Genomic DNA, 26,697 nt, shown 5'->3' with positions numbered 1-26,697 from the left:
TGATATAGGGCAAGTTAGCGAGCATGAATAAAGGGCTACCAAGTTTTGAGACGAATTACCTTGACCTATTTTCAAGGTCAAATGTGTTAAAATCTTTAAACAATTTCTTCTAAATAACCAAGAACCCGAGGGTCATGATATTGGGCTAGTAGCATGCTGGGGAAAAGGGCAACCAAATGAATTACCTTGACCTACTTTCAAATGAGTTGCAGAGCAGGTTATTTTTTTGATGAGAGGGTACCATTGTGGTTTATCTAGATCCTCAACCCCATTAGTCCAAACTCTATAGAAGTGTTTTATAGGAATATCAAGGAAGTAAGCCAATGCTTATCTGAATCATGTGAATGAGTCTTCTCATCTCCTGCTTGGATACCGAATGACCCATTACCTTATGGCTTGGATACCGAATGACCCATTACCTTATGGCTGGGATACCCAATGACCAATTACCTTATGGCTGGGATACCCAATGACCCATTACCTTATGGCTGGGATACCCAATGACCCATTACCTTATGGCTAAGATACCCAATGACCCATTACCTTATAGCAGGTATACCTAATGACCAATTACCTTATTGCTGGTATACCCAATGACCCATTACCTTATAGCTGGGATACCCAATGACCCATCACCTTATGGCTGGGATACTCAATGACCCATTACCTTATGGCTGGGATACCCAATGACCCATTACCTTATAGCAGGTATACCCAATGACCCATCACCTTATGGCAGGTATACCCAATGACCCATTACCTTTTAGCGGGGATACCCAATGACCCATTACCTTATGGCTGGGATACCAATTGACCCATTACCTTATGGCTGGGATACCCAATGACCCATTACCTTATGGCTGGGATACCCAATGACCCATTACCTTATGGCTGGGATACCCAATGACCCATTACCTTATATCTGGAATACCCAATGACCCATTACCTTATGGCGGGGATACCCAATGACCCATTACCTTATAGCGGGGATACCCAATGACCCATCACCTTATGGCTGGGATACCCAATGACCCATTACGTTATGGCGGGGATACCCAATGACCCATTACCTTATGGCTGGGATACCCAATGACCCATTACCTTATGGCTGGGATACCCAATGACCCATTACCTTATGGCTGGGATACCCAATGACCCATTACCTTATGGCTGGGATACCCAATGACCCATTACCTTATGGCTGGGATACCCAATGACCCATTACCTTATGGCTGGGATACCCAATGACCCATTACCTTATAGCGGGGATACCCAATGACCCATTACCTTATAGCGGGGATACCCAATGACCCATTACCTTATAGCGGGGATACCCAATGACCCATTACCTTATGGCTGGGATACCCAATGACCCCATTACCTTATGGCTGGGATACCCAATGACCCATTACCTTGTAGCGGGGATACCCAATGACCCATTTCCTTATAGCAGCAATACCCAATGACCCATTACCTTATGGCTGGGATACCCAATGACCCATTACCTTATGGCTGGGATACCCAATGACCCATTACCTTATGGCTGGGATACCCAATGACCCATTACCTTATGGCTGGGATACCCAATGACCCCATTACATTATGGCTAAGATACCCAATGACCCATTACCTTATAGCAGGTATACCCAATGACCCATTACCTTATGGCTGGGATACCCAATGACCCATTACCTTATGGCTGGGATACCCAATGACCCATTACCTTATAGCAGGTATACCCAATGACCCATCACCTTATGGCTGGGATACACAATGACCCATTACCTTATGTAGACAGTGTGGATTTGGGATCTTGTGTCACTCCCCTGTGTTTTAATCAAACAAATATTTACATATTTCCTAATTGGTTTCTATCAATAAACATCAGTACATATTCAATGGATACCACATATTCAATATCAACACATGTATTTTGTCAATATTCATAATAGCAAAATATATGCATGACTCAGTATGATTAATTGATTGTTGTAGCAACCAATGTGATGTGTTTTCTTTCAGAAAGATATTTTTTTCTTTAGAAATTACCAATGTTATTGTTTCCTGATTGATAATATGCTATAGAATCATAAGGGAATATATTTTATGGTATATTTGTCGGCTGCATGACAACCTTCAATGTTCTAGACAATCCTCAAAGTGGCCGTTACCTAGCAACAGACAGAGAATCATTTCGAGATCACAACAAATCTAGGGGTATGAATCTGAAGGTGACCATCTCCATGGACACTTTGTTTTCACTTGCACACTGTTTGTTTCACTCCATCCACATGTGTTTCTTACTACTTTGCATATTCAGATGTTTAATGACATTTTCAAATTCATTGATTTCATTATTGATGAGTGATGAATGTTCATTAGAATGCTGCATATACATATTGTATTCCTCCCATACCTGTCTATGTAGTAATGACATCAAGTTTTGAAACACCTGGGTTTAAAAAAATTTGTCCCATCCTGTGACTGTGTTATCGGATGTACAGTGCATTGAAATACAGGATCCATTGGATGAGATCGATTTTAATAAATGTGGAAAAAAGAACTTTCTAGTATCTTCTGCTTAGTTATTAAAAAATCCTGGTGATTAAAAAATAAACATTTCACTCAGTAAAAATAATGCAGTTGCATTTCTTTTATGCCTTTATATAACAGGGGGATTTGGACGAGATCTGTATAATGGACATGTTTGTTTTCCAATAGATATAAAACTAAGCACAGTGTCATTTATCAGCATGGCTGATATCGGGGGACAGGTTTTTAATACAATGACATGTACGGGAGAAAAATGTCTTATCATTGTAAAAGTTGTATATAAGAATATTCCTGTCTTTGAGTATCCTACTGTTGGTGTCTGTGACTAATGTGATAAAGTCTGCTTCAGATTAGAAAATGTTAGAACACCCTGCCCACTGTGGTAACATTGATTCCTTATTCCGGGACATGTCGGTGAGGATATAATCCCACTCAATGCTTGTCCTGATGAAATTGTGTATGCAGCATTCCTCTCCGATTACCATTTCATTGCCTCTGTCGACTGTTGCATATTCATCCATTTTTCTGTTACTCCTTTTTGTTCCTATCAGATATATTGCCAAACACAGGTATGTAGATCCCATGGGTGCAGTGAGAGGGCTCAATACACTAGACAGTTTACTTAGCGAAATATATAATTTACTGGTAAATCCAAGTCTCGGTGTTGTAAATTATTGTTTGTTGTTATAGTTTTTCTTTCTTTTTCAACTAAACTTTTTTTATATACTCTGTAATTACAATTAATGTATTTTAAATTTGTTAGTCTAAATGTTGGATAATCACTGACCATTCTTTTAATTATCATTCAGAAAATTGCTGGTCTGGTGGATATAAATTCAAAATGTTCAATACCCAGTATTTTTATTCACTCTACTCTGGCTATCAAAGTGTGAACAATCTATCAATTTATAGTAAAATGGTCCACCTGAAGTTATACTTACATGGTATATAAAGTAATTAACATTGGTAGTCCCTAGGCCAGCTTTGTTTTGTATATATCTCAGAGGTGGTTACACAATACAGGACTATAAATGTACCATGGAGATTGATAAGGTTCACATTTTTTTATCACATTGATAACTAATTAGTTAATAACAGGCAACTTTTCTCTTAGTTGCGATGAACTTCAGTAAAAACATAATATTCTGGTTGAATTATTTAAAATAAACATAATGTGCTAGTTAACTTTAAACATTTTATTAGCAATTTCATTTATAAAATGCTTTGTGTACCATTTAGGAAAATGAAAATCAGCTTCTAAATTATAGCCATGATAAAGTTTTAAATGGCTTTTCCTTTTGTTCCCTTACTCATCCCTGGCTTAAATTATTTCCCCTTCACACCATCATAATCACTGCTTAATACGTTTTTGTTTATTCTGACATTTCAATTAAGACATGGAGAGTGGTAAGACCATGTTTTAGTTGATAACTATCAACATTTCAAGTCAATGTACAGACATGATTCAGCTATGGACCTTTAGATGGTTTTGTTTCTTTACCAATTAAGGACCCTATTATAAGATTGCTTGAAAAGAAAACTTAAAATAAATGTATGAAAAATACAAAAGTAATTTTTTTGAAAAAAAAGATGATAATTCAAAGTGATCTTTACATCAATCTTGAAATGTTTAGAAGTGTTTGAGTTGTGTTTTCCCTTCTGTGAGACTGAAATCATTGCTATAACATGTCTTTAATTCTTTAACAATATCATGGTGTGATAAGACTAATAAAAGCAAAGTTCTGTAGAGACACATACAGAATGCCTTTTCTTCTGGCATTGGAGAAGCAATAATGCTTCCAATTTTGAAAAAAAATTCAGTTTACAAATTCACTTAAAGCCCTGAACATTTATCATCTTGTGATTTCTTTATTGAAGAGGTGTGCAAGTCGGAATATAAGACTTAAGCTTCGCTTGTATGCTGCTAATGTCTACCAACAGTCGTTATTTAAGAAGATATACTACCTTACACAGTTATAGTTCTTCTACCTTGGTTTTCGTTTAATTTCACAAATACTATACAATATTTAGTAGATATGACTAAAACAGTGATTTGTAATGGTTTCAATACTGCAGATTTCTTCAAAAATTAATTTCCTTGCTTTGAATATTATTGTAGGTTTTATGTCTGAAACTTAAAATGTCCTGCTGTAACAACTAACAGATTGTCTTCCATTTTGTAACATGTATATATGTGTATCGTTTTTAACATCTTGACTGTAAAGAATCCCGAAGTCATATTTCAGTGATGGCATTAAATGGTTGTGTGATGTTTAGCTGTGATACAATATGATTTATATTCCGTATATATGACCTTTTGCATTCTCAACAGGCCTTATTTCATACCAATTCAGTAATATATAATACATGATACATTTAGATTTGATCAGAATATTGATTTTGGGTCTGGTGAAACTACCAGGGCCATAGAACACACCACTCTGTTATGAGACTCAAGCTATTTGACACGTAAATTGTGACAAGTTGTAAAGATTTATGGAAACACTGTATGAAGTCATGGTAGGCAGCATTTACCGGACATGATATGTGAGAAGCTTGGGTTAAATCATGTCAGGCCTGATTCACACATACAAATTTCCGTCAGATTCCATGAATTTCATTCTTGCAGATAAATGTATAGGAATTCAAGTTGATCATGATGTAGTAGACCTGCTATCCGCTTGAATTCGGTCTTATTCCATTTTTCGTTTGTGAAAGAATTATCATTATTTTGAATAATTTTCAAATAAATAGAATATACACAGCTAAAAATCAATTGGAAGCTGATGGATTTATTGTATATTACTATTGAAGATTAGATATGAAGTATTGGAAATGAACCATTCTGAAATAATATCATGTGATATATATGATGTGATATATATGATAGAAGTTTAAAAATAAACCCACTGTATATTAACTCACAAGTACATATAACAAATCCACTTTAGTTACCAGCCCTAAGTATTGACAATGAAATCCAGTTGTTATGACTTGATATTGAAATTTTGTTTTCATTAAATTCTGAGATTTTATTTATTTATAGCTGTTTATTCATAGCTGTTCACTTTAAATTGCAATAATGATTCTTAAAATTCCATCTTTTGAATCAATAACTCATTAAATCATGTAAAACAAAACAAAAATTTAAATTCATTTTGATGAAGTATTAAAGAAAACCATATCCTTAGTTTAAATATTCTACTTTCTCCTTATGATGATTGAACTGAACATTTTATTTTCTCACTATTAGATTATTTTATTTGCTTCACATATTCTGGCTTTCAGGTCTATTGCCTATCCTCTTAAAACCTGAAAAAAAATCTTTTTCATTGATGTAGTAAAACATGTATATTTTTTTTCTATCATAGCTTTAAATGTTTTTCTTTACAGCCAAGTTAACACCCCGAAATAATAATCCCAGTACTTATGTCCAGCCAGAGTACATACCAGGCCTGAACCTGGAGTTATCTCCCCGGACAGGCCCAACACACAGGTCACACAGAGAGGCCGTGATAGTGGATAACCCACCATATACAGAAAACCGGGTTCTGACCCCAAGTCAGTTTCGCCATGGTAACGATGCATCACGAGAGTTCGGCACACAAACTGGTATGGGACATTATACTCCCCCTACAGTGTCCGATGATAAAATAGTCAATGATACTGATTTATATGAGAAGGGTTGGTATAGAATTCAGTTATAGGCATGAGCATGGTCAGTATATAATATCTAGACACAGTCCTGTATAGCTGTTCACATTACTTTCATGCAACATTGTATGCTTTTAAATCTTAATTACCGTATTTATCCACAAATTAACCCCCTCACATAGTGCAAAAGTTCAGTATTAAAGTTTGGGAAGGGCTTATTTGTGAACCACTTTTAACTTATCATTTCAAAATTCATGGTTCTACATAATGAAAAGGGGTTTATTTGTTAGCAGGGGCTTATTTGTGGATTAATACGGTATTTGCATGTGTTGATGTAGTATCTAGGGGAATATCCGGCACAAACCTTACATGCAGCACTATTTTGCGGCCTCATGTTTACTCACCAGATTGATTTGATTACAGCATGTATATAGATAATGTAGTCCAAAAGTACAATGTATAATCCGATCATATACAATTACCATTGTGTTGAAATGTAGTACCTCCAGAATGTAATGAACTGTTAATCATTGATGGTGAATACAATCTAGTAACCATTTGTGTGGCTGCTGTATATGTTAGGCACCATTATTACATCAGTTCCTACAGATGTCTACTAATAAATTTGTTCAAGAGACACTTTGCTGACAAATTTTCATCACTGTTTTCCATGGGCAATTAATGGAGGACAAAGATAACATTGAGTTCTAAACCATAGACTACCTATACTGTAAAGGACTATATCAACACTACAATGTATATGGCTTACAGACTCCTCAGCTGAAAGGCCGCAAGGACGTAAAACCCTTTAAATAAATAAATAAATGGCTTACAGTGGTGAAGGGTGACGGACTAGGGAACAAGTTCACATAGTGTAATCTGTTAAAAATTAAAGGAAAAACGTCAAAATTGTTCAATACTGAAAATAACATGTACATGTCAAGCTTAATCACTGATAAATGATTGCATGCACTGTAACCATGCTCTTTTGTAATGTATGAATTTAAAACACTCACTGATATGGTATAATTTGAGAAAAAGAAAAGTTAAGATAGGACTATGTTGTAGAGAAAAAACATCAATTTACATGAAGCATGTGATATAGTTGTAAAAAATCTGTCCATATGATTTCAGTTCAGGCAAGCTTTGTTGTGTGTGAATCTATTCTTACTTGAAAATATTAGTAAATATATGTGTGTGTAAATTAGTTACAAGCATGCATGCATTATTATGAACGATTAGAACTAAATAAGTTAAACACTTCAAGACATATCAGTGATTTGCTGAGGAAGATACAGCTGCTGCGTTTTCACAAAATCAGAAAAATATATGTTAAATATTTTGTATTTAAGGTACATAGCATACGTAAACATGAAGACTAGAAATGCATATTATTTTGATAAGCAGTTTTCCTGAAGTTTATAGTTGCCTTAAAATTGAAACAATAGCATCAATTGAAAATACAAAAAGAATACAAAGAAAATAGCTTACATCTTTATTATCTTCCTGGACAAATGTCTTAAAATGACCCACTTCTATTTTACTTTCATTTGTTTTTCAGTTGAATTTGGTACGAACACTGACTTAGGTACCAACCGAGAGGAAAGCGAGGTTCAAATTATGTATAACACACAGGGAAAGAGAGTAAGGGTAAAAAGTGCTGCTAAGGAAGAGACCAAGAAATATCAACGAAAACCAGAACCTCCGGTGGAGAAGAAATCAAAACCCAGGACAAAAGAGGAAAAAGAAAAGGAGAAACCCAAATGGAATTTTCAAAACAAACGTCGCAAAAAGCCGGTGAAACAATCTGAAAAAGATCTTAATTTCGTTGAGAAAAGAAAGCAGAGTGAAATGAGAAGGCTAAAAAGAGAACAAGAATTGTTGAACTTAGTGAATATGAATCGTGATCGTATACCTACAGAGCGACCAAAAGGAGCCGCCTGTAACTCTCGTGGCCATTCACCTGTGTCTGATCATGAAGGTCACAGGTCAAGGAGTATTGAACGCTTTAATGCTAGTCGGAGGTCAAAGTCTCATTCACCTGAAAACATTAGTGCACGACGACATCAGACATATAGGACGCACTCGCCCAACTTGACGCAACGTTCGTCTTCACCTGGGCAAAAAGTTGTCGAAAGCAGTCGCATTACAGCCAGGGGGAGATCACCCCCAGTTCCAGCCCTTAGATATAAAAAAGACAATGCTTATGATGTACAATTAGCAGAGAGATCTGCTCGTAAGTATGCCGATAATGATCCGTTAGAAATACCGCTGACAGATGGAAACTTTGTGCCATTCCTGAGAACTGTGGAAGTGCTAGATCCGGCCCGTGCAAGTTCCCCACTACATATATCTAGGGAGCCCACAGCCGTTGTAAATGCTCGCAAGGCTTACATTAAGAGTTTGAAGCCTGGAGAATATGGTAGAAAGGCTGACCCCTACGAGGACAGATTGAAAGTCACAGGAGAGGAGAAATCTAAGGTAAAAAAACATATATATTGACCTAAGGTAAAGAATCATATATATTGACCTAAGGTAAACAAAAAAACATATATATTGACCTAAGGTAAACAAAAAACATATATATTGACCTTAGGTAAAGAATCATATATATTGACCTTAGGTAAAGAATCATATATATTGACCTTAGGTAAAGAAACATATATATTGACCTAAGGTAAAAAAAACATATATATTGACCTAAGGTAAAAAAAACATATATATTGACCTAAGGTAAAAAAAAACATATATATTGACCTAAGGTAAAAAAAAAACATATATATTGACCTAAGGTAAAAAAAACATATATATTGACCTTAGGTAAAGAAACATATATATTGACCTTAGGTAAAGAAACATATATATTGACTAATTTGAAACTGATGCTGAATCAGAATCTGTTATTTACCGGAGGCAAGGAAAGAATACTGTCATTCATAGATATAGGTTATAATTACTATACAGATATATATTGGAGTCTGAGATTAGCCCCATTCCCAATTGTTTATGTTCATTTTTACCAATGAAGTGCTTAGAATTAACAAAATCTTTATATCTTGTATATTTCATGTGAAGACACAGTGTCAAGCTACCTATCTTCCCCCCCCCTAATTTGCACAAAGGTTTCCCAATTTCCATCAGGCATCAATATCCCAAAATTGTCCAGGAAAACCCTGATGTTTATGTTGACAAAATGTGAGATTACATTTCCATTAAAGCTGCATTGAGTCAGTTTTTGTCAATTTACAGGAGAAAAATTCATCACAGTTATCAAAGATCAACCTGTATCATTTGAAAACTGAAAATGATTCTTATTTGAGCTATTCTACTAAACCATTTAACATAGACATTATACCCTGACCCCCATTATTGATATTGGAAGTTTTCCTGTAGCTAACAATCATTGTCTCTGAGAACTTTTCTCAGTGAAACAAAAACACTGGACACTTTTTACAGTGTCTTTATAGCTAAACGTTTGTTACAGTTAAATCCAAACAGCTCTTGTTTAGTAAAATGTATTTATAAGTAATTAAGTACAGTGTCCTAATAACGTCGGTTACGGTAATAAGTACAGTGCCATTGTACAAATGATTACGGTAATTAAGTACAGTGCCATTATATGGTTAATTACGGTAATAAGTACAGTGCCATTGTACGAATGATTACGGTAATTAAGTACAGTGCCATTATATGGTTGATTACGGTAATTAAGTACAGTGCCATTATATGGTTGATTACAGTAATTAAGTACAGTGCCATTATACAGTTGATTAGGGTATTTATTAATTAAGTACAGTGCCATTATACGGTTGATTATGGTAATTAAGTACAGTGCCATTATATGGTTGATTACGGTAATTAAGTACAGTGCCTTAATAATGTTGGTTACGGTAATTTAATTGCTACCTTTATAATGATGATACACTAATTAAGTAATCTATTTGGTGTTTCTAGGACCCTATCATTAACCCTGCCCTAGTTACAGACCATCCGACCAACAGACAGGATGCTATCCTTCAACAGCTCTCCTCTCTAAAAATGGTAAGTTCGCACTGATTTTTCCTGTTAAAATACTCTTCAAATGTCTAAAGTTTTCTTCTCTATTGGTCAAATACTTGTAGTTGACTTTTTCCTTAACCTAGATCTCTAAATGAAATTTTCTTAATTTTAGTGACCTCAACCTTCATTCAAGGTTTCTGGGGGTCACATATTGTTAAAAATTTCAAATAGCATTTTGTGAAAAATCTTGGTTTTTATAAGAGTATTTTGCCATAATAGTGTTACTTATAAATGTCACTGTGACTCCTACAGGCCCTCTAGGCCAAAATTTACGAGAGAGTTAGGAGAACGTTGAGGTGAAAATTATTGAGAGTACAACAGGTCATGCTGTATGAAGTACACACATCAACATGTGATTTTGATAAATTGTCCAAGCATTGTTGATGTACTCCGTAGGATCTAGTGATACTGTGGTATGATGGTATTTAAGTGGTTTGTATATCAGCCTTTAGTGGAATCAATTTACAAATTATTTACAAAAAAAATAGTTCTAAAGGAACACCAAATTAAGGAGCATGGCAATCATTTTAACAAAGAGAGATACAAGATGTACTTGTGTTCTGTGTGGTTTGAAGGTTTAAAGATGTCTGTAAGATAAAATATAGCAATCACTTCACAGACTGGCTTCAGTTTTGTTATTGTTCAGTTTAAATTGTCGTTATACTCATATCTTCTCTACATACCGTATATAGAATTTGATGATTGAAGTGAGCTATTGATTTCTAGTGTTTATGGGGACAGTTTATCATTACAGAGGGAATATGTTTTAGTTGGAGATTTTGTTATATTGTTTCGTGACTACATGTAAGTCCCTTGTGTGCTTTTCTCCTCTGTGTTCTGATATGGCTTTATTGCTTGGAGTTGCTACATTCTACTTTTGTCACAATAGACTGAGCTTCATCAGACATCATACACCAGCCTATCGCTGATAGTTACCACTATTTATTACATGGAACTAGAAATTGTTTAGGTTAATAATAGACAACATTTTCTGTTCAACTTGTTTTTGCAGTTAACTACAATAGAGAGATGTTTCACAAAATTGATGATGTAATTCACTTCCCACAGAAAATTTTGCAACATTTATTTTAATTTAGCTTTATAATTATGCAACTTTGGTGTCAGATAGATACGTCTTGAGGCAATTTTACAGTAACACCAATTCTAAAATTGCAGCAACTAGCTGCAGAAAATATCACCCAATCGTTACCATTGAAATATCACATATTTCTCAGAAATAAACTAGAATAGCTATATATTCTGTCATGTAAGTGAAATATATATGATATTCTACGGGAACCCAGTCAATTTTCTTCTATTATTTGCCACATTTGTACGATGAAAAACTCTTAAGAATATATGCGCTGAGAAAGTGTGGGAATCAGTGGCATAATCTTTGTTGTCAAATTCTTATAAGGTCACGCTTTACGACAGTACAGTATCGTTCTGAATGGGCTACTCAACTCAATAGTACTTCAGGGTTTTCTGTTCTTACCTGGAAAGTTATCTAATGATTTTATGATGATACAATTAAAACCTAATGTATACTGCAGAGATGCAGCAAAATAACCTCTTACTCTACTCTTGCTTCATTTTGACCTGCACCAAAAACTAGGCGGGTTTCCATTTAGGTAAGCAATGAAATATCTCAAGCCAATCTACATTTACTTTGTCAGTCATAATGAAAATAGGAATGATAACTTTTAAGTGAATCAGGCCCTTGACATGTGTTGTGTGGATATTTCAAGAATTATGTAATTTGAACTGACTTTCAGTTATTTGGTTCAATGAGAGAGAAATCATTCAGATCTCGAAGCTCACGATGTAGGAAACAAGATTTTATACCTGGACTTCTACTGGAGTTGCGGGACTATTCCCGTGGAACACGATTTCAAAGTTGAAGGAGTATGGTATTGATTGGAAATATAGCTTATACACATGTTGTCTTGAAAGAGAGTTTATATTTGGGTGGTCAGGTAGCACAGTGGTAACAGATGCCTTTTACCTAAGCAGCTGGGGTTTGATTTCCCGATCGGAGGTGAAAAGATATGGGGTCACCTGCCCGACCACATGGGTTTTCTGCGAGTACTCCTGTTTCCTCCCACACTGAGACCCCTCGCGGGCTTTCATAAGTTGATATAATTGTAGCAAAGTAAATCTTTTTTCAAATCTCATATGTAGTTTTTCTTGTATATCTTTGATGTTGAGTTCGATTCTGAGAGAGATTGTTTCCAGGTGACCATCTTTCATTAGTACAGGACAGGTGTTTCCAGGTGACCATCTTTCATTATTACAGGACAGGTCTTTTGGGGAAATTTCCTACATGTACAGGTTCTTTTCTATCCTGCTCTTATTTCGGTTCATCCCTGTACAGCCTTTGTTATTTCTATTTGAGTCTGATCCTGAGAACCAAATGACACAGGTGACCATTTATTATTGCTACCAGTATTTCTTGGAGGTCCAACTACCAGTAAACACATTGGTTGTCCTTGGTCTTTAGTTGGGCCCATTAAAGACAGTAGCATTAATCTTTTTCTGGGCCAAAGTAGATTCTTCTGTTGCTGATTTTAATAATGTAATTAAGGAGCAAATGGATATGTCCAATTTGAATAGCTCCCGAAGTTGGCAGGGGATCTTATAAAAAAGATATGGGTAAAAATATGTCTTGTTTTCAGTTTTTTCACATAAGTCAATATGTCAAAGGCACAATCTCACTTTGAAAGGACAATGTCAAACACAACATAAGGATATATTGATCAAAAGCACTGTTGACATGGCTATATAACTGTAGTGGGACTGGACTGGGTCGATCATCGGTGACCATGTAGCTCAATTGGCCTGGTAGAGTATCCGGCTAGTGTTCGGAGGTCCCAGGGTTCGAACGCCGGTCTGGCCGCTACATTTTCTCCTCTCCTGTTACATAACCAAGCATCTGATGAAAGAAAAGATTTAATCAAACTATGATCCTTTCTACATGGCTACAAAAATCTCTTTGGATATCTTTGTTACAAAGTTTGGATTTGAACAGAGAAATCATTTTGAAGTATGTTTTGTGTAATTTCAGAACCTGATGCAGAGACGGAGGGAGCTAGAAACGTTTTCTCCGACAGACTTTGAGTAGTGAACGGCTATCAGTGGTGAATTTAGTCTTACCTTGATTGGACATGCATTCTGTGATAATTCTTCAAACACATGACAACTGTTAATGGACAAAGAATGGGGCCCAGTTTTAGCAAGTTTATTCTGTGTAAAGACATAATATTTTAACATGTGAAAGATTCATGTCGATTAATCTTAAAACAAAATTTGAACTTAAAAATTCAAAAATATGTTTTTAACCAAAACATTTTCTGCAAACTGTTTTGATATTTAAAAAAAAATAATAAATATCAAATGTGTTTTTGTCAGTAAGATAGTAACACTAATTAGTTATATAAATTCAATTTTGTTGATCAGCCTCGGAAACATTTCTCAAAAAGTTTTGAAGTTACACACTTGAGTGGTTTTTTTTGGCTTCCAAAGCGATGGCTGACATGATACATGTATATAAATCTTATATCAAACTATGATGTTGATTTAAACATTGTGTCCACATTTCCTTTAGGATAACCTAAATGATAATGGAGCTTGTCTTCCCAAGACCCCATTGTATTGATCGAATCTTCTTCGTTTTACCAAAAAATGGCTGTTGGTGCTTGGCTTTTGCAGGCTCAAATAACTCATATTATCACATTAGGTTGTGAAGCCACTAGCAATGTTTACTGTCCAATGATGTTTTCACATCAACCATGTTTTTTTAAGTCAAAATGTATACCAAACAATAAGAAATTATTTGTTTAAAAACAAAATATGCAGTAAGATAGCTTGTAGCAAATTGTTGTCCCTGTTGCAAAGGACGGGTCTTCCTTTCGATCCAAGGGTTCTCAGGTTTTTACCTTGCCTTGACTTAATAGTCAATATTTACATCCTCATTTTTTAATGTGTCATAAAAATAGAATAACAAAAAATGATAACATATTGAGTTAATTCACCTATACATGCCATGGTCCAAAGCTAAGTAAGAAAACATTGCTTTCTTAGTTTGGGATTTGGTTCGGGACTAGACTGTCCTGATGGTATTTATGAGAAGTCAATAACTTCTTTGACACTGGAATTCTTTATATCTTGTGAATGGTGAAGTAATGCTGATTATCAGCAGAATCTTTGAATACTGAAGTGGCCAAATTTGTGTTTGTTGATTGTTGGTTTAAGGTATGAAGACATGTGACACATGTATAATGATAATCTCCACGTAGAACATTGTCAAACATGTTATACAGTAGCTCTCAATTAATAATCTGTTACATATCATTGCTATACATCTTGTTGCATTTGATTGTTGTTTATCTATTTATTGTACATATGTATTGAAGAATCAGATCTAATGTATAAGATAATTTCATGTTTTTACCTTTGATATGATAGTCTTGTAAGTTTCTAATTTATACCCATCATATGTCTCGCCTATTTTACATTAACATACTTGCATTACGCTGGTGCTATATATAATCTCTCTACTTAGAACTCCAAACCAACAAAGTTTTTACCTGACTGCAGTCCATTATACATTGGCTGTAAATCTATAGTTAACCATACCTGTAATTATTCTCGTTAATTCCATGATTTAAGACCTGACATCAAACAGAAATCTCCCATTCTCATATTGGTGCCTAAATTTTTGCACCTTAAACATTTTACAGGAAATAAAATCTCAAACTGGATGGCAAATTCAAAATGTTAATAGCATTTATAAAACCCTTGGTGTTTGGCAGAACAAAACAAAACAGTACTGTAAACTTTTGAAAGAAACATATTTCTCTTCAAAGTTTCAGGGAGATATCTGAGTAGTCATCGAGTGATTCTTTTTGTCAGTTTGTTAATTCTGAAAGGAGTAGATTGTTTTGTTGTTTGAAGCTAGCCTTAGAGAACTTGGGCGAGGTGTTATATAAAGACTTGTGGTTATTTATGATAGAACGTCTGTTGTGCTACTTTGGTGAGTTGATATTTGTATGTGTTATATACATATAAGGTATTTCTTTTATTTCCATTCTCTATGTTGTATTATAGGGGAGCATTTTGTTCATATTCCATTACGCATATACGTTCAGTAGGGGAAGACATTTGATGGGTGACTTATAAACAGGATGTCCTTTCTAATGGAAGGCAAACAGTTACATTTATATAATACAGTTAGATCAACTACCTGTACCACTGTACCCGAATTGTTATGTATGGCAAGCAATGGGTCTCCCTTATGTTGTCCAATGAAGTGGTCACAAACTACTACAAGGAGACCCTGCCTCAAAATGACCCTGGCTGTTCACGGGACAATAAACCCAACAAATAAACAAACAAACTTTTCTAATGGTAGGCAAGCAATTAGATTTTAAACTGCCAGACAGACTATTGTCATCAATGACAGACATACAGGTTGTCCTTTACTAATGGTAGGCAAGCAATTAGATTTTAAACTGCCAGACAGACTATTGTCATCAATGACAGACATACAGGTTGTCCTTTACTAATGGTAGGCAAGCAATTAGATTTTAAACTGCCAGACAGACTATTGTCATCAATGACAGACATACAGGTTGTCCTTTACTAATGGTAGGCAAGCTTTTCTAACGTTTGTTGATATGACCGACTTTTTCATAGACATTTGAGTCAAATGGTTAAAGTGTTAAAATTTCATTTTGTTAAAGGATAAAAATTGTTTGCAAATTCGAGTTGATTTGTAGTGATATCCAATTAGACAGAGAGCACATCTAAGTTGATTTTAATTGCATGAAATTGTTGCGAATGGAATGCTGATAGAAAGAGAATCTCATTCATTTGATAATTTAAACAAGTACTATTGATATTGGTTTCTCTAGGGAAATACATTTCTGTGATATATATACCCAACTCAATAACAAACCTTATTTATTCTAAAGGAAGCTCTTGCCAATGAGGGTTTTATTATATATATAAATTATTCATATGAAAATCAAATATTTACATTCAAAAATGTACACAGCAACTGAAAATTCTGAGGAACAAAATGTGATTGCATTTCCGGACATTATCTATAAGTTATAGTTTAGCTAGAACTAAAATATCAAAACCCTTTATTTCTGTATTATAGACTTTATAAGTTATTGGGAGGTTGGGGTTGAATGCATTATCTCCCAAGGTTCCGTGCTATATAGGGTTACTCTCTGGGAGGTAATAGGGGACAGGGGTATTACTGATGTGATATTAAATTTAATTAGAATCTTTATGGTCATTTGTCTGATTAACCTTGAGCTAGCCTAATTAATTAGATTATATCATCGATGTGATTAATTGTACACTGGACATCAACTTTGTACCAAAGACATCAACAATGAATTAAATTTCTATCAAAATAATTGTGTTGTCTTCTAAGTTTGAACAAGGATGTGACATCATTGCAACACCATGGTAATATTTGACAGCAGAGGAATACCATAACCACAGTCAGTAGACCTAATTAATGGGGACTGTATACCGTAACAACAGTCAGTAGACCTAATTAATGGGGACTGTAAACCGTAACAACAGTCAGTAGACCTAATTAATGGGGGCTGTATATCATCACAACAGTCGGTAGACCTAATTAATGGGGACTGTATACCATCACAACAGTCAGTAGACCTAATTAATGGGGACTGTATATCATCACAACAGTCAGTAGACCTAATTAATAGGGACTGTAAACCCTAACAACAGTCAGTAGACCTAATTAATGGGGACTGTATACCATCACAACAGTCAGTAGACCTAATTAATGGGGACTGTATACCATCACAACAGTCAGTAGACCTAATTAATGGGGACTGTATACCATCACAACAGTCAGTTGACCTAATTAATGGGGACTGTATACCATCACAACAGTCAGTAGACCTAATTAATGGAGACTGTATATCATCACAACAGTCGGTAGACCTAATTAATGGGGACTGTATACCATCACAACAGTCAGTTGACCTAATTAATGGGGACTGTATACCGTAACAACAGTCAGTAGACCTAATTAATGGGGAATGTATATCATCACAACAGTCAGTAGACCTAATTAATGAGGACTGTATACCATCACAACAGTCAGTAGACCTAATTAATGGGGACTGTATACCATCACAACAGTCAGTAGACCTAATTAATGGGGATTGTATACCGTAACAACAGTCAGTAGACCTAATTAATGGGGACTGTATACCATCACAACAGTCAGTAGACCTAATTAATGGGGACTGTATACCATCACAACAGTCAGTAGACCTAATTAATGGGGACTGTATACCATCACAACAGTCAGTTGACCTAATTAATGGGGACTGTATACCGTAACAACAGTCAGTAGACCTAATTAATGGGGACTGTATATCATCACAACAGTCAGTAGACCTAATTAATGGGGACTGTATACCATCACAACAGTCAGTAGACCTAATTAATGGGGACTGTATACCATCACAACAGTCAGTAGACCTAATTAATGGGGACTGTATACCATCACAACAGTCAGTTGACCTAATTAATGGGGACTGTATACCGTAACAACAGTCAGTAGACCTAATTAATGGGGACTGTATACCATCCCAACAGTCAGTAGACCTAATTAATGGGGACTGTATACCATCACAACAGTCAGTATACCTAATTAATGGGTCTGTAAACCATAACAACAGTCAGTAGACCTAATTAATGGGGACTGTATATCATCACAACAGTCAATAGACCTAATTAATGGGGACTGTATACCATCACAACAGTCAGTTGACCTAATTAATGGGGACTGTATATCATCACAACAGTCAGTAGACCTAATTAATAGGGACTGTAAACCATCACAACAGTCAGTAGACCTAATTAATGGGGACTGTATACCATCACAACAGTCAGTAGACCTAATTAATGGGGGCTGTATACCATCACAACAGTCGGTAGACCTCATTAATGGGGACTGTAAACCATCACAACAGTCGGTAGACCTAATTAATGGGGACTGTATACCATCACAACAGTCAGTAGACCTAATTAATGGGGGCTGTATACCATCACAACAGTCGGTAGACCTAATTAATGGGGACTGTAAACCATCACAACAGTCGGTAGACCTAATTAATGGGGACTGTATACCATCACAACAGTCAGTAGACCTAATTAATGGGGACTGTATATCATCACAACAGTCAGTAGACCTAATTAATGGGGACTGTATACCATCACAACAGTCAGTAGACCTAATTAATGGGGACTGTATATCATCACAACAGTCAGTAGACCTAATTAATGGGGGCTGTATACCATCACAACAGTCGGTAGACCTAATTAATGGGGACTGTAAACCATCACAACAGTCAGTAGACCTAATTAATGGGGACTGTAAACCATCACAACAGTCAGTAGACCTAATTAATGGGGACTGTATACCACCACAACAGTCAGTAGTCCTAATTAATGGGGACTGTATACCATCACAACAGTCAGTAGACCTAATTAATGAGGGCTGTATATCATCACAACAGTCAGTAGACCTAATTAATGGGGACTATATACCATAACAACAGTCAGTAGACCTAATTAATGGGGACTGTAAACCATAACAACAGTCAGTAGACCTAATCAATGGGGACTGTACACCATCACAACAGTCAGTAGACCTAATTAATGGGGGCTGTATATCATAACAACAGTCAGTAGACCTAATTAATGGGGACTGTATACCATCACAACAGTCAGTAGACCTAATTAATGGGGACTGTATACCATAACCACAGTCAGTAGACCTAATTAATAGGGACTGTATATCATAACAACAGTCAGTAGACCTAATTAATCGGGACTGTACACCATCACAACAGTCGGTAGACCTAATTAATGGGGACTGTATATCGTCACAACAGTCGGTAGACATAATTAATGGGGACTGTATACCATAACAACAGTCAGAAGACCTAATTACTGGGGACTGTATATCATCACAACAGTCAGTAGTCGTAATTAATGGGGACTGTATCACAACAGTCAATAGATCTAATTAATGGGAACTGTAAACCGTAACAACAGTCAATAGATCTAATTAATGGGGACTGTATATCATCACAACAGTCAATAGACCTAATTAATGGGAACTGTAAACCGTAACAACAGTCAATAGACCTAATTAATGGGGACTGTATACCATCACAACAGTCAGTAGACCTAATTAATGGGGACTGTAAACCATAACAACAGTCAGTAGACCTAATTAATAGGGACTGTATATCATCATAACAGTCAGTAGACCTAATTACTGGGGACTGTATACCATCACAACAGTCAGTAGGCCTACTTAATGGGGACTGTAAACCATAACAACAGTCAGTAGACCTAATTAATGGGGACTGTATACCATCACAACAGTTGGTAGACCTAATTAATGGGGACTGTATATCATCACAACAGTCAGTAGACCTAATTAATGGGGACTAAACCATAACAACAGTCAGTAGACCTAATTAATGGGGACTGTATATCATCACAACAGTCAGTAGACCTTATTACTGGGGACTGTATATCATCACAACAGTCAGTAGACCTAATTAATGGGGTCTGTATACCATCACAACAGTCAGTAGACCTAATTAATAGGGACTGTATATCATCACAACAGTCAGTAGACCTAATTACTGGGGACTGTATACCATCACAACAGTCAGTAGGCCTACTTAATGGGGACTGTAAACCATAACAACAGTCAGTAGACCTAATTAATGGGGACTGTATACCATCACAACAGTCAGTAGACCTAATTAATGGGGACTGTATACCATCACAACAGTCAGTAGACCTAATTAATGGAGACTGTATATCATCACAACAGTCAGTAGACCTAATTAATGGGGACTGTATACCATCACAACAGTCAGTAGACCTAATTAATGGGGACTGTATATCATAACAACAGTCGGTAGACCTAATTAATGGGGACTGTATACCATCACAACAGTCAGTTGACCTAATTAATGGGGACTGTATACCGTAACAACAGTCGGTAGACCTAATTAATGGGGACTGTATACCATCCCAACAGTCAGTAGACCTAATTAATGGGGACTGTATACCATCACAACAGTCAGTATACCTAATTAATGGGTCTGTAAACCATAACAACAGTCAGTAGACCTAATTAATGGGGACTGTATATCATCACAACAGTCAATAGACCTAATTAATGGGGACTGTATACCATCACAACAGTCAGTTGACCTAATTAATGGGGACTGTATACCGTAACAACAGTCGGTAGACCTAATTAATGGGGACTGTATACCATCCCAACAGTCAGTAGATCTAATTAATGGGGACTGTATACCATCACAACAGTCAGTAGACCTAATTAATGGGGACTGTATACCATCACAACAGTCGGTAGACCTAATTAATGGGGACTGTAAACCATCACAACAGTCGGTAGACCAAATAATGGGGACTGTATACCATCACAACAGTCAGTAGACCTAATTAATGGGGGCTGTATACCATCACAACAGTCGGTAGACCTAATTAATGGGGACTGTAAACCATCACAACAGTCGGTAGACCTAATTAATGGGGACTGTATACCATCACAACAGTCAGTAGACCTAATTAATGGGGACTGTATATCATCACAACAGTCAGTAGACCTAATTAATGGGGACTGTATACCGTAACAACAGTCGGTAGACCTAATTAATGGGGACTGTATACCATCCCAACAGTCAGTAGATCTAATTAATGGGGACTGTATACCATCACAACAGTCAGTAGACCTAATTAATGGGGGCTGTATACCATCACAACAGTCGGTAGACCTAATTAATGGGGACTGTAAACCATCACAACAGTCGGTAGACCAAATAATGGGGACTGTATACCATCACAACAGTCAGTAGACCTAATTAATGGGGGCTGTATACCATCACAACAGTCGGTAGACCTAATTAATGGGGACTGTAAACCATCACAACAGTCGGTAGACCTAATTAATGGGGACTGTATACCATCACAACAGTCAGTAGACCTAATTAATGAGGACTGTATATCATCACAACAGTCAGTAGACCTAATTAATGGGACTGTATACCATCACAACAGTCAGTAGACCTAATTAATGGGGACTGTATACCATCACAACAGTCAGTAGACCTAATTAATGGGGGTTGTATACCATCACAACAGTCGGTAGACCTAATTAATGGGGACTGTAAACCATCACAACAGTCAGTAGACCTAATTAATGGGGACTGTAAACCATCACAACAGTCAGTAGACCTAATTAATGGGGACTGTATACCATCACAACAGTCAGTAGTCCTAATTAATGGGGACTGTATACCATCACAACAGTCAGTAGACCTAATTAATGAGGGCTGTATATCATCACAACAGTCAGTAGACCTAATTAATGGGGACTATATACCATAACAACAGTCAGTAGACCTAATTAATGGGGACTGTAAACCATAACAACAGTCAGTAGACCTAATTAATGGGGACTGTATACCATCACAACAGTCAGTAGACCTAATTAATGGGGACTGTATACCATAACCACAGTCAGTAGACCTAATTAATAGGGACTGTATATCATAACAACAGTCAGTAGACCTAATTAATGGGGACTGTACACCATCACAACAGTCGGTAGACCTAATTAATGGGGACTGTATATCGTCACAACAGTCGGTAGACCTAATTAATGGGGACTGTATATCGTCACAACAGTCGGTAGACCTAATTAATGGGGACTGTATATCATCACAACAGTCGGTAGACCTAATTAATGGGGACTGTATATCATCACAACAGTCAGTAGACCTAATTAATGGGGACTGTATGCCATCACAACAGTCAGTAGACCTTATTAATGGGGACTGTATACCATAACAACAGTCAGTAGACCTAATTAATGGGGACTGTATACCGTAACAACAGTCAGTAGACCTAATTAATGGGGACTGTATATCATCACAGCAGTCAGTAGACCTAATTAATGGGGACAGTGTACCATCACAACAGTCAGTAGACCTAATTAATGGGAACTGTATACCATCACAACAGTCAGTAGACCTAATTAATGGGGACTGTATATCATCACAGCAGTCAGTAGACCTAATTAATGGGGACAGTGTACCATCACAACAGTCAGTAGACCTAATTAATGGGGACTGTATACCATCACAACAGTCAGTAGACCTAATTAATGGAGACTGTATATCATAACAACAGTCAGTAGACCTAATTAATGGGGGCTGTAAACCATCACAACAGTCAGTAGACCTAATAAATGGGGACTGTATACCATCACAACAGTCAGTAGACCTAATTAATGGGGACTGTAAACCATAACAACAGTCAGTAGACCTAATTAATGGGGACTGTATACCATCACAGCAGTCAGTAGACCTAATTAATGGGGACAGTGTACCATCACAACAGTCAGTAGACCTAATTAATGGGGACTGTATACCATCACAACAGTCAGTAGACCTAATTAATGGAGACTGTATATCATAACAACAGTCAGTAGACCTAATTAATGGGGACTGTTAACCATCCCAACAGTCAGTAGACCTAATTAATGGGGACTGTATACCATCACAACAGTCAGTAGACCTAATTAATGGGGGCTGTATATCATCACAACAGTCAGTAGACCTAATTAATGGGGGCTGTATATCATCACAACAGTCAGTAGACCTAATTAATAGAGACTGTATATCATCACAACAGTCAGTAGACCTTATTAATGGGGACTGTATGCCATCACAACAGTCAGTAGACCTAATTAATGGGGACTGTATACCATAACAACAGTCAGTAGACCTAATTAATGGGGGCTGTATATCATCACAACAGTCAGTAGACCTAATTAATGGGGGCTGTATATCATCACAACAGTCAGTAGACCTAATTAATGGGGGCTGTATATCATCACAACAGTCAGTAGACCTAATTAATGGGGACTGTATACCATCACAACAGTCAGTAGACCTAATTAATGGGGGCTGTATATCATCACAACAGTCAGTAGACCTAATTAATGGGGGCTGTATATCATCACAACAGTCAGTAGACCTAATTAATAGAGACTGTATATCATCACAACAGTCAGTAGACCTTATTAATGGGGACTGTATACCATCACAACAGTCAGTAGACCTAATTAATGGGGACTGTATACCATAACAACAGTCAGTAGACCTAATTAATGGGGGCTGTATATCATCACAACAGTCAGTAGACCTAATTAATGGGGGCTGTATATCATCACAACAGTCAGTAGACCTAATTAATGGGGGCTGTATATCATCACAACAGTCAGTAGACCTAATTAATAGAGACTGTATATCATCACAACAGTCAGTAGACCTAATTAATGGGGGCTGTATATCATCACAACAGTCAATAGACCTAATTAATGGGGACTGTAAACCGTAACAACAGTCAGTTGACCTAATTAATGGGGACTGTATACCATCACAACAGTCAGTAGACCTTATTAATGGGGGCTGTATATCATCACAACATTCAGGAGACCTAATTAATGGGGACTGTATACCATCACAACAGTCGGTAGACCTAATTAATGGGGACTGTATATCATCACAACAGTCAGTAGACCTAATTAATGGGGACTGTATACCATCACAACAGTCGGTAGACCTAATTAATGGGGACTGTATACCATAACAACAGTCGGTAGACCTAATTAATGGGGACTGTATACCATAACAACAGTCGGTAGACCTAATTAATGGGGACTGTATACCATAACAACAGTCAGTAGACCTAATTAATGGGGACTGTAAACCATAACCACAGTCAGTATTAAGACATAATTATGTAGAGTTTCATATAAGATGACGATCAATCATGAAGGTCGATGTTTCCAGCTTGAGACAAATGAAAGTGTTTCTAATATTGCGTTCAAAATGTACTAAATCGCAAAGTTTTCTTGGATACTCCATTGAATTACTGTATATTTCTGTATATTCCTTTGTTTTCTGATTGGATTTTGTCCGGCTATGTGTTGTACCGGGAGACCTTGTGATGTATTCGTCACAGTTAGGGCCATATGTGTTCTATAATCAAACTTGGCACATCTATGTGTTAAGGGAGGGGAACAAACCATTGTTTGGCGTCACGCCACAACAAAAATATCTCGGAAACGGAACTACACACACAGAAAGGTTATCTGTTGTAATTTACAGGAAAATATAGGCGTATGTATACTAAATAGTTGTTAATGTCAACTTACTGTAAAATCCTCTCATATAATTGCATCAGAATTTCACTAACAGATGGAGACTCGCAATCTGTGACATAGTCTAGATCGCTTTACACATACCACAGCGATATAATATCATGTCACAGGTCACAGATATTTTGTATTAAAGCAAATGTGATAATTACATGATATTTGATTAAAGTTGAGATACCAGACACTTCGTCACGTGACCTGTTTGTTCTACCATGGAAAAACGCCAATGTAATAAATATTGTAAAACAATATCGTGACATCAAAAATAAATGACGTCACACGATTATCTCGATGGAGAAAATGCCAGAGTGTAAATAAATCATTTTATAGGGAAACAGAAATTGAGAGTTTTTTCCTGTTTTATTTTTTATATTCTCTGAATAGGCGGTGAATGGAATCTTAAACTCGTCTGGACGTAATGTAGAATTCCTTAAAGTTGTTTGAAACTATCCTTCAAATCAGTGAACAATCATGTAAGAGTCTCCATTTAATTAATCCACAAATGTGTGTATATATATACTGTTTAGTTATGATCGAATGCAGTTTCTGTTGGTATATTTCCGACCCATTTAACACCTGCTGTTTCTGTTACGTCAGTGTTGTGGGGAACTAAGGGTCATTCATCGTGACGAGAGAACAATTGGAATATTCACCACTGACATACGTAGAAATGCTGATTGTAAAGCCGATTTCGGTATCATTCGGTTTCAGTAGTGTCAGAACAATGTACAAAGCTCGACATTCGATATCTGAGGGGTCACAGGGAGTAGTTGTGCTTCACCGCTAGAATCGTTCTACTGACAGTTGATACATAGATTAAGTCGCGTTTTCTTTATATAGATGGAATTATGTAAAGAGGGATGGCAGTTTTAATTCAAGTTCTACAGTTCAAACGGGGGAGGAGGAAAATGAGTAATCGGTCCTGTTTTTATCTTTTGATTGACAAATTCTGATTTATACCTATCCTATGTAAACAAACAAAATTCATGAATAACAAATCTTGTAAATACAGAGTGATTCAGTGTTCTGAATCCTTTAGGTTGTGCTAACTCAATACACACGATGAAATAGTTATACAGATAAAACTTGATATATCCTCCATGTTCTAGTCTATATGGTTAGCCTTTCTGCTAAAATGACAATTAAATATTTAACAAGTACTCTCTCTAAAACAGATAAACATATAACTATAATTGGGTTGTTTTAACGTAAATTAGCAAACCGGAAGTTTTTCTTCGTTTTGTTCACGTCGCTGGTTACTGTGTTCAATTCAGTGTAAATGAATATCTTAGATTAACTACATAACATTTATCTTTAAGAAATTGGAAAATACATTCTCTTACTCTAGTCAAATGAAGTCCTGTCGGTTATCAGAAAACCAAGTGTGTCCCCAATCCCTGTAGGTTTTGTTGATAACCAGACACACGTGTCTATTCCAGCATCATTTCGTAAGAAAGGCGGAACAGTGGTGGGTGATGATGAACGTTTTCCCTCGGCCAGAGAGACATTGCACGGCCATCACTTTAACCAACTGTATATTGTTATCAGCGTTAATGCGTAGTTACGACACCTCACTACTGGGGTCGCATGTACTACATCAACAACTTGCTATTTTAGTATATTTTGTACAACAATGTACAACAAACAGTGTATAACTTCGTAACTTTGTATAACATTGTACAACTAAGTACAACTTAGTACATTGTATAACATTGTACAACTAAGTACAACTTAGAACAGTGTTTAACTTTGTACAGATCGTACAACTACGAACAGCATTGTACAACAGTGTATAACTTTGTTACTTTGTACGACCACCATAATATCAAAGATAATTAGATAAAACTAAATATGGCAAGTATAATTATGTATGATAAGTATAATTATGTATGGCAAGTATTTTATGGTAAATAGGCAAAACATTTACCTGTCGACATGCATTATCATTTATTTTTCCGTAATTATATACGTGTCATCAGTATGAGTAAAAAGGAAAGGAAAGATGTAGATTTCGAAGGCGAAAACGCGTTCACTGTCACATAAATGATTATAAACCGCTGTAGTCCTCACGAGTTTAGTTCTTCGTCCGATATAAT

The 26,697-nt window shown here is 36.3% G+C and overlaps 1 protein-coding gene across 6 annotated transcripts in view; it reads left to right on the top strand.

Annotated features, from left to right (window-relative positions):
* LOC117331856 (zinc finger CCCH domain-containing protein 13-like) overlaps positions 1 to 16,694 on the top strand; it is a 42,838-nt gene extending 26,144 nt beyond the window's left edge. For 2 of the 6 annotated variants that reach the window (XM_033890811.1, XM_033890805.1), the window contains 6 exons: positions 2,149 to 2,217; positions 3,105 to 3,122; positions 5,947 to 6,237; positions 7,769 to 8,688; positions 10,162 to 10,248; positions 13,331 to 16,694. In XM_033890811.1, the coding sequence (XP_033746702.1) occupies positions 2,149 to 2,217; positions 3,105 to 3,122; positions 5,947 to 6,237; positions 7,769 to 8,688; positions 10,162 to 10,248; positions 13,331 to 13,387 (1,442 nt within the window). In that variant the 3' untranslated portion in view covers positions 13,388 to 16,694. The remainder of the gene's footprint in view (positions 1 to 2,148; positions 2,218 to 3,104; positions 3,123 to 5,946; positions 6,238 to 7,768; positions 8,689 to 10,161; positions 10,249 to 13,330) is intronic. The other 4 variants (XM_033890808.1, XM_033890807.1, XM_033890806.1 and 1 more) reach the window with 4 other exon arrangements.
* Positions 16,695 to 26,697: the final 10,003 nt, after the last annotated feature.

The sequence above is a fragment of the Pecten maximus genome, chromosome 7, assembly GCF_902652985.1.
Source record: "Pecten maximus chromosome 7, xPecMax1.1, whole genome shotgun sequence".
NCBI classification, from domain to species: domain Eukaryota; kingdom Metazoa; phylum Mollusca; class Bivalvia; order Pectinida; family Pectinidae; genus Pecten; species Pecten maximus.
Note: the sequence above shows the minus strand (reverse complement) of the source record. Positions and strands in the feature narration are given on the sequence as shown.